General features: G+C 46.9%; 2 protein-coding genes across 2 annotated transcripts; one reads left to right on the top strand and one right to left on the bottom strand.

Annotated features, from left to right (window-relative positions):
- Positions 1-368: 368 nt before the first annotated feature.
- LOC115168796 (uncharacterized) lies at positions 369-8,780 on the bottom strand. The gene is made up of 4 exons (XM_029724354.1): positions 8,133-8,780; positions 4,341-4,569; positions 3,556-3,822; positions 369-3,366 (listed from the first exon to the last, which is right to left on the bottom strand). The coding sequence occupies exons 1-4, from the start codon at positions 8,391-8,393 to the stop codon at positions 845-847; spliced, it is 3,279 nt and encodes a 1,092-aa protein (XP_029580214.1). The 5' UTR covers positions 8,394-8,780; the 3' UTR covers positions 369-844.
- Positions 8,781-9,625: 845 nt separating this feature from the next.
- map1lc3cl (microtubule-associated protein 1 light chain 3 gamma, like) lies at positions 9,626-13,570 on the top strand. Its single transcript, XM_029724344.1, has 5 exons — positions 9,626-9,714; positions 11,476-11,674; positions 11,909-11,964; positions 12,051-12,157; positions 12,326-13,570. Exons 2-5 carry the CDS (start codon positions 11,617-11,619, stop codon positions 12,510-12,512), a joined length of 408 nt encoding a protein of 135 aa, XP_029580204.1. The 5' UTR covers positions 9,626-9,714; positions 11,476-11,616; the 3' UTR covers positions 12,513-13,570.
- The last annotated feature ends 744 nt before the right edge of the window (positions 13,571-14,314 follow it).

The raw sequence follows: 14,314 nt of genomic DNA, 5'->3' as shown, positions 1-14,314 counted from the left end.
AACCATACCCTGTTCATAGGCACTTATCTTGTCTTGCCCATTCACCCTCCGAATGGCACTCATAAACAATCCATGTCTCAATTGTTTCAAGGCTTATAAATCCTTCTTCAACCTGTCTCCTTCCCTTCATCAACACTGATTGAAGTGGATTTAACAGTTTACATCAATAAGGGATCATAGCTTTCACCTGGTTAGTCTTTGTCATGGAAAGACACTGTTCATAATGTTTATACCCTCAGTGTAGAAGTGTTGGAGGTGGATGGAAGTATTCACACAGAGTCAAAAGTTTAATTACAAGTTTCCTTTATTAATAATAATTATAATAATAATAATAATAATAATAATACACACATTTGTAATAATACACATTTGTTTCAAATAACATTTTATTCTTATTATTACTTTATTGAGATCCATTTCAAAATCCTGAGCACAATATCAATTTATAGCACAATTTGTTTGTTGATTTTGGTCTTTATGGCCAATATGATTGTACTTCAAAGGCAACATACAGTATATAAGGTTTGATTTGATATACACTCAGAGAGGAGAACAAGCTCACAATAGCCATGACAGCGCACAGAGATAAGTCACAGAGTTGCATGCAGAGGGGACCACTCACAGTCACACACTACTGAGAGTCAAGTTCAACAGATTCATAACATTGGCACCGCCTTATCAATCAAAATACAACCGACTGAAATATTGACTGTAACTTAGTAGTTTGGGGTTTTAGGCTGGGTTTCTGTACAGCACTTTGAGATATCAGCTGATGTAAGAAGGGCTATATAAATACATTTGATTTGATTTAGTGGAAAAAACACTTTCATTTATTGTGATCATCTCACTTTCTCGACGTCTTGTGTTTCAAACTCAGAGACCTCACTGAGCTAAACACCCTTCTACTCAGGTCTCTCAGTGAGCGCGAGCGTGTGAGGGTTGCCCGAGAAGGAGGAGGGGATGGCGAGAACGATGGGGAGGAGAGAGGAGGAGAGAGGGAGGGACAGCTTCCCTCCAGACTCTGAGAGCGAGAGAGGTGGAAGAGGCTGGCAGTAGAGGACAGGCGCTTGTCTTCTTCCCCTCTTCTTCCCAACGCCAACGGACGAACCCGCTCCATGCTGAGCTCCAGGGAGGAGGTCCACTGTGCCCCCCTCAGACGCTCCTCTTTCTGGGCTCGAGGCTCCAGCACGTCCCCCTGGGACTCACTGCGGAACAGAGCCCGTCTGGACAGCCTCAGGCTGGAGCTACGCTTGTCCCAGCCACCACCGCCTTTCCCTTTGCGTTTTGAGGCACTGCTCTCTTTCTCTCGCCTCTCTGCCTTGGCATGCTTCTCCTTTTGGTCATCTTTCTCCTTTCTCCTGATCCCCTCTCTCTTCCACCTCTCCTTGTTCTCCTCTTCCTCAGCCTCTTTCCCCCATGAACGTCCTTCGAAGCCCCTCCAGAGTTTGGCTGCCCCCTTCTTTGGCGTCTGCGCCGTGTCGTGACTGCCTTCCTCTCCCCAGTTGCTGCTGTAGCACCTCTGTTTCCTGTGGAAGCTGCTCACCGTCGATGCCCTCACCAACTCCTTGGACGCATGCTTCCCCTGGTAGAGCCCCTCCCCATCCACCCTCTTCCATCCTTCTCCCTCCCCATCTACCCTCCATCTACCCCCTGCACCCCCTGCACCCTGCCGTAGTGACCCCCCTCTGGGCCGGATGCTGCCCCTTTGTGGCGAGCTGCTGTCCCTGACGCGAGGCAGGGAGCACTGGAATGGGTCATCCCGCCGGAACACAGAGAACGGAGTATTGGCGAGGGGGGAGGGCTGGAGAGGGCGGGGTGGGGAGCGTACCCTGGGGCGGTCACGAGACGAGGGGGAAGAGGCGGGGTCAGATGGGGAAGGGGTTTGTTGGCAGTGGAAGGTGTGTGTGTGGTGGTGGGTGATATGATGATGGCTAGGTGGGTGGGTTGAGGTGGACTGGTAAGGGTGATTGGGGCTACTGGAATGGGGACTGGAGGAGTTGGGAGGTGTGAGGCCGGAGTGAGACTGTGGGGAGTGGGTGACACTGAGGGACAGCTGGATCGGCCTCTGGGGGTCAAGGTTAGTCTCGTTACTGGCGTGGAGGTGATGGACGCTGGAATAATCATGATGAGACTGGTGGTCATTCTGGGCTATCTGGTGGGAGGAAGGGGAGGAGCTTTGGGCTTTAAACTCTGACCCCTGACCTCTTCTCTCGGCATCGCTCTGGAAGCAGTCGACATCCAGCTCTACGCCCTGCTCCATCAGGCCCACCACCACAGCCCGGGGCAGGCCAGAGAGACGGGAGATCTCCCCCACCATCGCTGAGTCCTCGCTGAGCTTACTAGGGCTGGCGTCCGGGGCATTGACGCTGGGTTGACTCCTTGTCACTTTCCCTGGTGAAGAATCCAGTCCACTCCAGTCCAGCGAGCGGGAGAACCCTAGCCCTGACCCAGCCCCTGACCCGGTGACCTCCAGAGAGCTTCGGTGATTGAGGTTGGAGGGACATGTTGAGATGCGTGGCCGAGGCCTCAGGGCAGGGGTGGGAGTGGCGGCGGTGGAGAGGGAGGAGGTGGAAGGAGAGGGGGAGGCAGTGGGGATAGCATGGTCACTCCTTAATACACCACTAGTGCTAATACCTTCCTTCGAGTTTGAGTTTAAACCCAGGTTTTTGTTCAGATTGGGGCTGAGGTTGAGACTGAGGTTGAGGTGGAGGTTGATTTTGAGGTCCTCTCCTGTCACAGAAGGCAGGTGGCCCAGGTTGATGGAGTTCCTACTGGCCTTCTTACCGATATTGCTGAGGCTGACCCGCGCAGAGTTACCCAGAAAAGACTTGCAGGGTGTCACACTGCCCACTGTCAGGTTGGAGGGGGTACTGCGGCTCTCGAAGGCCAACAGCGACTGAGTGGAGCCGTGGCCAGGGGTTCTGGGGCCCCTGTGGCAACCTGGCCCAGGGGTGGCGGTAGGGGTGGTGTCAGAGGGGGCAACCCGACTGCGGTACTGGCGAGCCAGCCTGGTGATGTACTGCTCCAGATGGGTGAAGGTGGAGGGGTGAGGAGGCTGGGGGGGCCGGAAGAGGGGGGTGGACTGAGAATCCTCAGCCTGGGCAGAGGAGTCTGGACTCGGGGAGAGGCGAGAGGAGGGTGAGGGGTCCTGACTGGAGGTGAAGAGGGGGCTCTGGAGGGCCACGGCATGGAGGGGGCTGGGATAATGGTACACCTCCTTGGTCCTCCGGGACACCAGGTCAGAACAGAACCTGGGGTCGAGTTGGGGTCGGGGGTCAGCGAGTGGGAGGAGGGAGCCGGGATGGGGGTCACCCAGGCTGGAGCACAGGTCAGACAGGAAGAAGAGACTGTTCATTTCCAGGTCACCTGGGTTCAAAGGATGAGAGAGAAAGTTTATGAATATCAGTCAGCTTATAAAGAAGCAAAAGCATTTATCTAGGACTATGGTCCCAGGACTCTCTGGAAAACTACTGGTTAAATACAGATGAACTGTACTGAAGGGTCCGTGTGTTTATGTGAGTGCATTTGAATGTCCATATGTGTGTTATATCTGACCCGTAGATACTGGTCTCCTATCACTGATCTCTGTGGTCTCCTCAATGCGCTGAGTTCTTGGCTGCTGCGCGGCCTCCGGCCACTGGATGTCACTGTGGTCTGCAGAGAGGGGCCGCTGTTCCCACAGCCTGAAGGCTGCCCCTGAGGGTGCTCCTGGTCCGGCCCGGACTTGCCCACCTGGTACTGGACCCCCCTGGGCCAGGACTGCCTCACTGGACACAGAGTAGCAGGAGTCTGATAGGGAGCTGCCACTGACCGAATAAAAGCCTACCGAGGGTGGGAGAAATAAAGCGAGGGGAAGAGAGATGGGAGAGAGAAAGATAAATAGAGAGAAAGAAAGAAAGGTGGGAGTGTTGGTCCAGAGAAAGAGTGATTTGCAAGAAAGGAGTGAGTAAGTGGTGTTGAAAAGATAACATGAGAGGGTAAATAAAGGAACAGGGACAGAAAAGTTGAAGGTTAATATTTAATACGGCTTTGCAACACGGTACCTCACAAAGTAAACAAAACTTAAGGTGAGAAGTGTTGTTGGGCAAAGCCAGGGCCAGATTACCGAACGAGCACGCAGGGCCCCCCCAGATAGCCTATTACGAACATGGCGGTCGGGGCCCCCCCAGATAGCATATGAACACGTCACAAGCCATTGTTTTTTCGGGTGGGGGGGGGGGGGCCCTGGAGGTAGGTATCCCAGGGACCCAGATGTGATAGTCCAGCCCTGGCCAAAGCCGTATGGGTGTCACAGACCACCCCCAAAAGACCCCCCATGGTAGGATCACACAGTCCAGTACCTGAGCTGGGCCTGGAGTCATAGTCCACCTGGACTGCACCATCAAGGTCTGGGGGGGAGAGCAGGTCAGACGGGGCATCCCAAGAGAGGGTGGACCAGCGTGAGTCATCCCCACCAACCCCATCACCTCTGGAATGAACCAGCCCATCTCCACCAGAGTTCCCCACACTGTCCTTGTCCAACGTGCTGGTGTGGCATGGTAACACTGTTTCTGAAGGGGGAGAAGGAACCTGAAAAACAGAAAAACGGGTGTTCAAGCCACAACATGTCTTTAAAGAGATGATAATTAGAGAGTGGTGTAGAATGGATCTCTAATGTTCTTATTTACCAAACACTGATGTCATCAGCCTTACTGGAAGTTCTAGAACACTCGTGTTTCAAGACTCAGACACAAAAACAGAATATGACGTATTCTTTCTCCTCAATAGCCAATTCATGACTTTCTTCTTACTTAGATGAACGTGATTACTCATGACCTCTGCGGTGATGCCCTACATTAGCCTGATTGGGTGATAGGGGTGGGGGGGGGACAACAGGGGGCTTTGTTCACTGCCAGGCCTGATCAATCCTCCGTTACTATGGAGATAAACAGGAGACAATACAGGTGACTCATTCTGCCTAACTGAGAAGGGAAGGCAGCATGTCCCAAATGGCACACTGTTCCCTATCTAGTGCACTATTTTTGACCAGGACCCATTGGGCGATGGTCAAAAGTAGTGCACTACATAGGGAATAGGGTGCCATTTAGGATTCATGCTCACTCAGAGGGGGAGAGAGGGGGACTTAAAGGAAGAATAGGGGAAGACAGATGATGTAACAAAGAGCAGAAGGAGGGATAAGGGGGGATGACAGGGGGCGTGGGTGCAGGGAAAAAAGTTAGACCTTGATCCTGCTTACCAGCCATGTTTAGTTTTCTCTGTCTCTCGCTACTTTTTCCACATTTGATGAAGTTAGAAAAGGTATTTTCTAAGGGGAAGTGAGTGGGTGCTTGAGAGTGGGGGAGCTAATGGTGAGTGAAAAGTGGAGTGAAAGAGCAAGTATATGAAAGAGGTAGTGGGGGAGGGGGGTGCCTGTGAGAGGCAGAGAGTGGCATCTTAACCCCCCCAACCCCCAACCCCACTCCATAATAAGTTAAAGCCACCCCCCTCCTCACCATAGCTACAGCTGCTCTCTGGTTCCTGCTCACTCCACCCACACAACAGACGTAGCAGAAGTATATCTAACTCATCCAAAGCCTGCCTGCCACACACTGAAACACAAATAGCAAATAGCACTAAGACTAACACTGGCTTGCGCAAGCACACAAACACACACTGATAACAGTCAGGGCCATGTACACCCCCCACACTCTTCCATGGACATAATGTGAACCATGTTACCCCAGTGTAATGTTACAGTGAGATGGTTATGATCAAATCAGGAGGAGAGAGAGAGAGAGAGAGAGGTGGAGGCCCTCGGCACTAAGAGCTCTGTAATATGATATCCCTCTATGTGAGACACAGACGTTTACCCTAAAGAAACAATATGTCTACACAATGCACAGACAAATCACAGCAAATACTCCAATTAGAATGAAGGACTACATATACATTTACATTTTACATTTTAGTCATTTAGCAGACGCTCTTATCCAGAGCGACTTACAGTAGTGAATGCATACATTTCATACATTTTCTTTTTCTTCCCGTACATAATGTGAATGTACATAACATACTTTTGTGACGTACTTTCATTAGGTATCTACAGTATGTAGGGCTTACGAACACTTTATGAATGCTCTATAAAGCCTTTAAGTTGTTATTTTCAAAATGGAGCGCATCATTGTGATAACACTAAATACTTTGAGATGTCATGTTGGGAAAGGTAAGCTACATTACCAACAGCACTAGCAGGCAGACATTGGTTATTGATAAAACATATGCTTATGCATTGCGCACTATGCATTATTGATTCATTCTGTTTACTTTAACTGAAGAAGCAGAGGAGACTGACGTTTCAATCCAAGATAATGCCCTCTGCCGTCATGTTTATCTGTGTGGGCTGGAGATTGATATTGGGCCAGCAATACATGTCATGGTCCAAATGTACATAGAAGAATGCTGGTGAGAGTGATCACAGTGTGGGCTTTGGCAGCAAATCAAGTGTTGATGGGGTGCAACAGTACTGTACTACTGTTACCCCACTGTGATAGTTAAAATAGCCAGAGAGAGAGGGAGAGAGAGAGGAGCGAGAGAGAGACTAACTGCAGTCTGTATCTCCAGTCATCTTTCCCCTCTTCCCTCTCTCCTCTTCCCTCTCTACCATCTTCCATCTCACCTTTTCCCACTTCCCTCTCTTCCATATCTCCTATCTCCTCTTCCCTATCTCCCATCTTCTCTTCCCTCTCTCCTCTTCCCTATCTCCTCTTCCCTATCTCCCATCTTCTCTTCCCTCTCTCCTCTTCCATATCTCCTATCTCCTCTTCCCTATCTCCCATCTTCTCTTCCCTCTCTCCTCTTCCCTATCTCCTCTTCCCTATCTCCTATCTTCTCTTCCCTATCTCCTCTCTCCCTCCTCTCTTCTCTCCCCTCTCTCCTCTTCCCTCTCCTCTCTTCTCTCCCCAGTGGGCAGAATTGGGTCGGTGATAACGTTGGTCACGTTGGAAACAACAACAGCAGAAGCAACTTGTCTCTCAATCTGTTGTTTAATATGCTAATAGGGTCTGCGTTGGCGGATGGAAGGGCAAGTAGAGCTACTCTCTATGGTTATTGTGATGACTAATACCATTTAACATAGCATAGCTGCTGAACGTCACAGGGAATCTATAGACAATAAATTGGTGCAGTGTTTCTGAGAAGGAAAAAGCAGTAAGTAGTGCTGATTCCTTACCTCGGGATCAGTTGACCATTCTCTATTTGATTAAGAAAAAGGGAATGACTTGAGTTGTCTCTATTACTGGAGCTAAGTGACTGTTCACCAAACCAGTATGATAACCTACCCTGCATGAGGACAGGGTTCACAGACTCAGGTTAAGCTTCAAACTTCCAACTCCGTTATGAGGCAATGTAGGGAGGGCTCTGTGGCCTTCTGCATTCTATTCTTAGTATTGTACCAACTAGGCCTAACAGTTGTCCAAATGGTAACAATGAAAGCTGAAGGCCGCATCCATGGTGAGAGTTAAATGAATAAGGTCTTTATTCAATAGGTCTACTTCAATGTGTGTACCAAGTTGTCTTACTGTGGGGCTTTCCCAACCAAATGATCTTATCTCACACAAAAAGATCAATGTATTCACATACTACAGTAGCTTATTTACACAGAAGACTTTTGGCCGATACAGAATATAAAACTCTGTAGGCATCTGTCATCTACAGTATGACCTGACCTAGGTGTATGCTTGTATCTATAGGGTGCGTACCAAGTGTACATTCTTTACACAGATACATTCTATGTCATGTCCTTGGGGAAAACTGGACTGTGAAAAGATGTGGACATTGACAATCTCATCATATGAGATCCATAAAGGGGACAGAACGATAAAACGCTTTGTATTCTACATAACCTTGACTGATACAAAACGGAATTACAAGCAGTGGGTGCGGATGTATCACTGTCATTTCTAATAGACTGGTCAAACACCATTGTGTAATCAGTACGCTATAGCTCCGTGCTTATGACTATCGCTCAATCAAGGCTATTGAAGCGCAGCAGTCTGTTTGATGCAACGGGATAAAAATGCCCTACTGGCAGATCTGAATGCATTCATATTTAATAGCAACCAATCTTGTCAAGAGATCTGGGACTACGCACTGACCTGTTGCCTGCGGGATGTCGCAGAGCCATCCGAGGCTGCGCTCTCGAGGTTTTTCTCCTGTTGATCGGTGATGACAGTCACCGTGGTACCGGTGCTACTGGTGTCTTTGAGGTCCAGCGCCGCATCGATCATGTCCAGATGTTGGCACCGGAGCAAATCCAGCTCAAGGATTCCGGCCAGGGTCGCTTTCAGCCGCTCGCCAATCCGAACCCGCTCCGTGCCAGACCAGAGCGAATTCACACAACTGCGGCGGCCAGGCATTGTAGAGGCTGAATCCGGGGCGCTTTAGACTAGGAGCTCAGTCTCAATGACAATGGGCTACGGTCCAGCTAAAGTCAGTGCAACATATGTTCTCACGATCGACAATATAGCAACATTGTATCCTCCCGCCCAGTTAAACCAATGATTCGTTGGCAAAATAGCCTAGCCTACATAATTCAATCTAAGCCATATTAAAATTGAAGCATGTTGACTAAAGAGTCAAATGTATGACACTAAAGAGATGATCAAACCATATTCAATCTTAATCCTCAATTTTGGTTTCGTATTATGATCACCCAATTGTGTCCGACCATTCAGTACTTCATGCAAATGCTGTTCACGATAGACCCGACGTAACAACGCATTATTAAATAACGTTACATTGGATCAAGAAAAATGTGTCCAGGGGGAGGAGCCGAGGAGGTAACGTACCAAAGCTTGAAACGGATTGGCCAGGGAAGTTTTCGAATATACGCCTTGAAAATCCCTTGGCCGCCAAACTATTCCAAAACACACAGGGAAATGTTCAAATACACGATGAGTGACGGGCTATAATAAAGGTGATAACGCTCACCACGTTCATAACTTAGTCTATGGAAGCATAATAACACAAAGATGCAAAGACTGTTTCAAACAGGGTTACAAAGACTCCTCGAATGAAATATCTTGATTGACAAGTTTACTATTATTGTGAGTCTGAAAACGAAATGTTCAAGTTACAGTTGCATCAATCACCTATTTGGGTTGTATGGATAAGTTCTGCCCTTTTGGATTCGGACAGGTGCACCTCCCCCATCTCTACCCCCTGCTCTGTTATGTCAACCTTCAACCAGCAGAGAGCAGCCTTGTGACAACACCAGGTTCATTCCCAGAACAGTTTTGGTTTTGGCCTAGAGTAGTTTATTTGATCTCTAGATCTATTCTATAATTCATGTTCTCACAGCAAAACAAACCTGAGAGTATTTCAAATGGGATTGTTCAAACTCTAATTATGTAAGTGGGGCAACATTCTTCCACCTAGAGAGTAAGATGCACTAATCCATAAAGCCCCCTGTTTTACAAAGTGCATACAATCCAAAGGGAGAGGGATAAAGCACAGCATAAAGATAACTAGAGCCCTACCGATGCATCGGTTGACTGATACTAGCCTTTCACATAAATATTTGTATCGGTCTTTATTCCACAGATAAAGCGCCGATATTATATACATATAATAAACAAATAACTCTGTTCTTTTGCGATCATTTTTTGACATTTCCAATGGTTGCCTGAAGAACTGAACATCATCCAGCCCTAGGTCACAACAGGATTGGTTTGACAGGTGAGTACCTTGCCGTAGCCAGCGTATTTGTTTAAGTAAATAATCAAAAGTCGACTTAACCAAGCAAGCAGCCCTGTCCTCATCACATTCACACTTAGTTAACGTTAGCTGGCCAGCTAGCCAGCGAGATAGTTAGCTTAGCTATCTAGCCAGGAAGGTAGTTGTTACCTTAGCTCGCTAGCTAGCAGTCTGTGCTATTTATGTGCTAACACTGTTATTGTCTCGGCCTAGTATGTTTGCTAGTGGGCTTATTTATTTAGTTTTCCGAAATATGCAATCGGCAAAATGCAAGACATTTGGCGCAGATCTATCATTTCAGGCCATGTGCTTCCATTCATGATGAGATAAGTAACGTTAGCAAGCTAAATTTGGTGTGCCTAAAACCAGTGCCAAGCATTTCCCTGCATACCGTTTTCAGCCATCAGCACATGCCATTTGCAGTTAAAGTGTATAGCCAATACATTTAGTATTGATGGTTTCTATAAGAAAACATTGTTGTAATGAATTTATGTAATGAGCTTATGCCCTTCATAGGCTGCCATTATTAATGAGATTAAGTGTTTGTTTACATGACCTTTTGTAAATCTACTCAAGACAAATGCTAGTGGTGACATTACGAACGGCATTTGTGAACTTGTCAACGCTTATTTGTGAACTTGTGAACAGTGCAGCTTCAGATTGACTTTGAGACTAATTTTATTTAATTCAAGCAGCCACCCCTTGTGGTGGTTTAGCACAAAAACCTTTGCATACTTCTAATCCACTGCCATAGATAAGTACAATTTAAAGACGTGTCTAATTTAGCAGGCCGTCATTGTAAATAAGAATTTGTAAATAAGGACGGACTTGCCTAGTTAAATAAAGGTAAAATAAATAAATAAAGGTCAACTAAAGTTTTGTATTTACTGTCGTATTTATAGAGGATATATAGTTGCTTTTCGGTGAAAATCCTGTAAACAACAAAAATGTTTTTAAAGGTTCATTTTAATATTTTGTTAAATCATTAAGAATATTTGTTCATTCTTGTAATTCTTGTGTACATTTTTTTAAATTTTCATTCAACCTCTATAAAAACTATATATTGGCAGATATATCGCTAATCGGTGACTTTTGCCTCCCATCGGGCTCTAACGATAATGCACAAGATACTGCGCAGACAATCCATGCCGGAATGAAGCATGCAACCTGACAACCAGCATTATGGGAATACTCTATTCAGGCCTTTGTTCCCTAATGGTCACGTGTGTGGTCAGATGGACCTGGCTATCAGTCCAACCAAGGGTCAAAGGTGTGTGTGTGAGAGAGAAAGAGAGAGAGATAAGGTGAAAGAGCGAGATCTAAAAGTTTTCACCACAACCCTTTGTAACAGAACTCTTGCAGACAACCCCTGGGGATTTGACAATATGGTATAGGTATCCCATTCTCTAACTCTAAAATGATTGATTCTTTAAGAGTAAGTAGATAGTATAACATTTCATTATTCCTGTTAAAACCACAAAATAATCAAATATGAAAACTATTGGCTCCAGTTTGAGGTTTACATCCTCTGGAGTTGTTTGTTATTGTTCAACAGTGAGCCATCATGACACCAACGTCTGAGATATGCTGTAAGTGGTCTGAGATAACCAGTCTGTGTGAAGTGGATCTGAACCAATCATGAGGCCAGGGCCAATACACAACATATCATTAGGACGAGGAGCGGGTCCAAGCTTTGTTCATGTAAGCATTCCCATAGCTTAGCCACGTATCGACCCCTCCCAGGGTAGCCCGCCTCCCTATAAAAGCCAGTGGTGAACAGTGAAGTGTTGGGGTTTGTGCAAACTTCCACCTGAGGGGACTATTACCGTCAGCCTGGGTCAAGGACCGCCACCGGCACAACAAGCAGCCACAGCAAGAAGAAAAATGCCTCCCTTCGAGAAATCTATGGAGCTGATGTCTTTCAAGCAAAGAAAATGCCTTGGTTGGTGCTTCTATTCTAGTCGATTGTTATAGTCTGTAGTCATTCTTTATGATAGCTCTAGTCTTCCTGATCAATTATAATTATGGTGATTAAGATGATCATAGCCTATCATTGAAGAGTGCATGATACATTTTGGTTGACTCACCTGGTGTTTTAGTTCATTCTACACCCTATATTATAACTTCTGGTGGTCTATAATAAAGTAGTAATGTCCTTCTGTTGTGCTTTTTCTAGCAACAAGAAAACATGAAGTGTGCAGTATTCGTAGCAAATTCCCAAACAAGTTACCCGTGAGTAATTTTGCATTTTGGTAAATGATTGCCTCCAATCAAATGCAAGGAATGCAAACAGTTGTCTGTGTTCTCTAACTGTGAAGGTGATCGTAGAGCGTTGCCTCCGTGAGAAAACCCTTCCCCTATTGGACAAGACCAAATTCCTGGTTCCATTCGAGCTGACCTTGGGTCAGTTCCTCGGTCTACTCAGGTGAGCACTGGTTGAGGGTGTGTGAAAAAGGATTTGTATTATGATAAAATCTAAGTAGATTTGCTGACAGTCTGTGTGTGTTTAGTGTGTGTGTGTGCATATGGTATTGACCATGTCTTCACAGGACCCATGTGATAACCCCTCTTCCTATCCTCTACCTCTCCTCAGGAGTAAGATTGACCTGGAGTCCACCCAGGCTCTGTACTTGTTGGTGTCGGAGAGGAGCATGTCCTGCATGTCGTCCAGTATGGGAGACGTCTACTCCCAGTACAGTGACCCGGATGGCTTCCTTTACATCACCTATGCCTCACAGGACATGTTCGGAGGGGACATGGACGCTACCCCTCCCTGCTGAGCTCAAACAATGGGCTCCTTCTCAATTTTCTGAAAGATCTGTCTTCTCCTCACTTCCTCTCTTTCACTACACTGATCTGGCAGAAATGGCCAGGTGAAAGCCAGTCCAAGTAATGATGAGCTTCCACCATATTGTTTTCACCTGTCAAGTCTTTGACGAAGTGACAGTGACTAGGAGGAAACGGGGAGAGGTTAGATTTTCAAGCTCTTGAGATTGAGCTGTTCTCCTGCCCTTCTACCTCACAAATGGACTGCGAATCACTATACTGCACCTTCGTCCTTCTCTTGGTTCGTTTCTGACCACTTCCAGCTCTGCCAGAGCTGGACTGAGATGATTGGACTCTATTTCATTTATCAATGTATTCAATGAGATTTAAGAGATAGAAAGAAACCTCTCTAATAACTCTTTAATAATTTAGTAAAATATCCGTAGAGATCATTGTCGTAACACCAGAGAGAAATGGGTTGGCGAAGGAAGCCCTACATTGTGGGTACTCACCCTGACAAGTGAAATTCCTTCCTGTTGGGATATTGTATCACTTCCAGGAACCACCGAGGTCTGTTGGGTGCTCTGGGGTCCCCCAAGGGCCTATATCTCCTATGTTACCTCCTCCGCCCCTCAAAATAAATATGTTGAAACTGAGGAAAATAAGGTCAGTGGGAAGATCTCAATTGCATACTCCTCACGTTCTCGCTCCTCGTCTCCTCAAAACCCATTGGAGGAGAAGACCAGAGGGGAGGGACCTCGAGCTTTCAAATCGAATGGGTTTTGAGATAGAGAGGACGCGAGGAGTCTGCTGGTCTTACTTCTTAGTACTTTAAGCTCTCCTTTCTGTCTTCCTCATGAAACATAATTTCCACAAAATGTGAATTTGTGACCTTCAGGCACAGTGTTATTACACACAATGTTACAAGTCAGAAAGTGTTAAGCGTGTTATTTGGACTGTTTACACTCAATGAAGACTTAGATATGTTTGTGTTGTATATCTAACAATGCCGTGCTCTGTAAAATCAAATGTAATCGACATTCCCAAATAAACTCCCTGTCCTTTTAATGTATAATATGGTTTGATTTTTGGCTAGTCAAACATTCTTGTAACTTACCATTCCCCATAGCATCATATAACCATCATAACAGCATGTATTTTCTGTTCAAGGACAAAGTCATGAATGCATGACTTCACATGCATCACCCAAGTTCCAGTAACTTCAGAGAGTCATGAGTTATACTAGTCATGTATGATTACTGGAGCCAGACCTGTGCCCCATACAGACATGCCATGACACACACACACACACACACACACACACACACACACACACACACACACACACACACTGTACTTTCACACAAAGCTGCCATGCTACTTCCCACCTCTGTCTTAGATGTGACACCCTTCTACACATAGTTGTGTTACAGAACCCCCTGGCTGCATTTAACAGTACGGGTGAGGAGGGGTCAGTGTGTCACAGGGCCATCAGGGGGCCATCAGGGGGGTGAGGAGGGGTCAGTGTGTCACAGGGCCATCAGGGGGAACAGGGGGGTGAGGAGGGGTCAGTGTGTCACAGGGCCATCAGGGTGCCATCAGGGGGGTGAGGAGGGGTCAGTGTGTCACAGGGCCATCAGGGGGAACAGGGGGGTGAGGAGGGGTCAGTGTGTCACAGGGCCATCAGGGGGAACAGGGGGGTGAGGAGGGGTCAGTGTGTCACAGGGTCATCAGGGGGGTGAGGAGGGGTCAGCGTGTCACAGGGCCATCAGGGGGGTGAGGAGGGGTCAGCGTGTCACAGGGCCATCAGGGGGCC

Source organism: Salmo trutta, chromosome 3 (genome assembly GCF_901001165.1).
Source record: "Salmo trutta chromosome 3, fSalTru1.1, whole genome shotgun sequence".
Lineage (NCBI taxonomy): Eukaryota > Metazoa > Chordata > Actinopteri > Salmoniformes > Salmonidae > Salmo > Salmo trutta.
The sequence above is the reverse complement of the archived record's forward strand: the minus strand, read 5'-3'. Positions and strand labels throughout refer to the sequence as shown.

Bases quoted from the DNA above. Each gene is read 5' to 3' on its own strand.
- LOC115168796 (XM_029724354.1), bottom strand. From the start codon at position 8,393: ATGCCTGGCCGCCGCAGTTGTGTGAATTCGCTCTGGTCTGGCACGGAG. The intron at 3,823-4,340 runs GTACTGGACTGT...CACCCTCGGTAG, and splicing joins TGACTCCAGGCCCAGCTCAG to GCTTTTATTCGGTCAGTGGC. The intron at 3,367-3,555 runs GTCAGATATAAC...CTTTGAACCCAG, and splicing joins TAGGAGACCAGTATCTACGG to GTGACCTGGAAATGAACAGT.
- map1lc3cl (XM_029724344.1), top strand. From the start codon at position 11,617: ATGCCTCCCTTCGAGAAATCTATGGAGCTGATGTCTTTCAAGCAAAGA. The intron at 11,965-12,050 runs GTGAGTAATTTT...CTAACTGTGAAG, and splicing joins AATTCCCAAACAAGTTACCC to GTGATCGTAGAGCGTTGCCT. The intron at 12,158-12,325 runs GTGAGCACTGGT...ACCTCTCCTCAG, and splicing joins CAGTTCCTCGGTCTACTCAG to GAGTAAGATTGACCTGGAGT.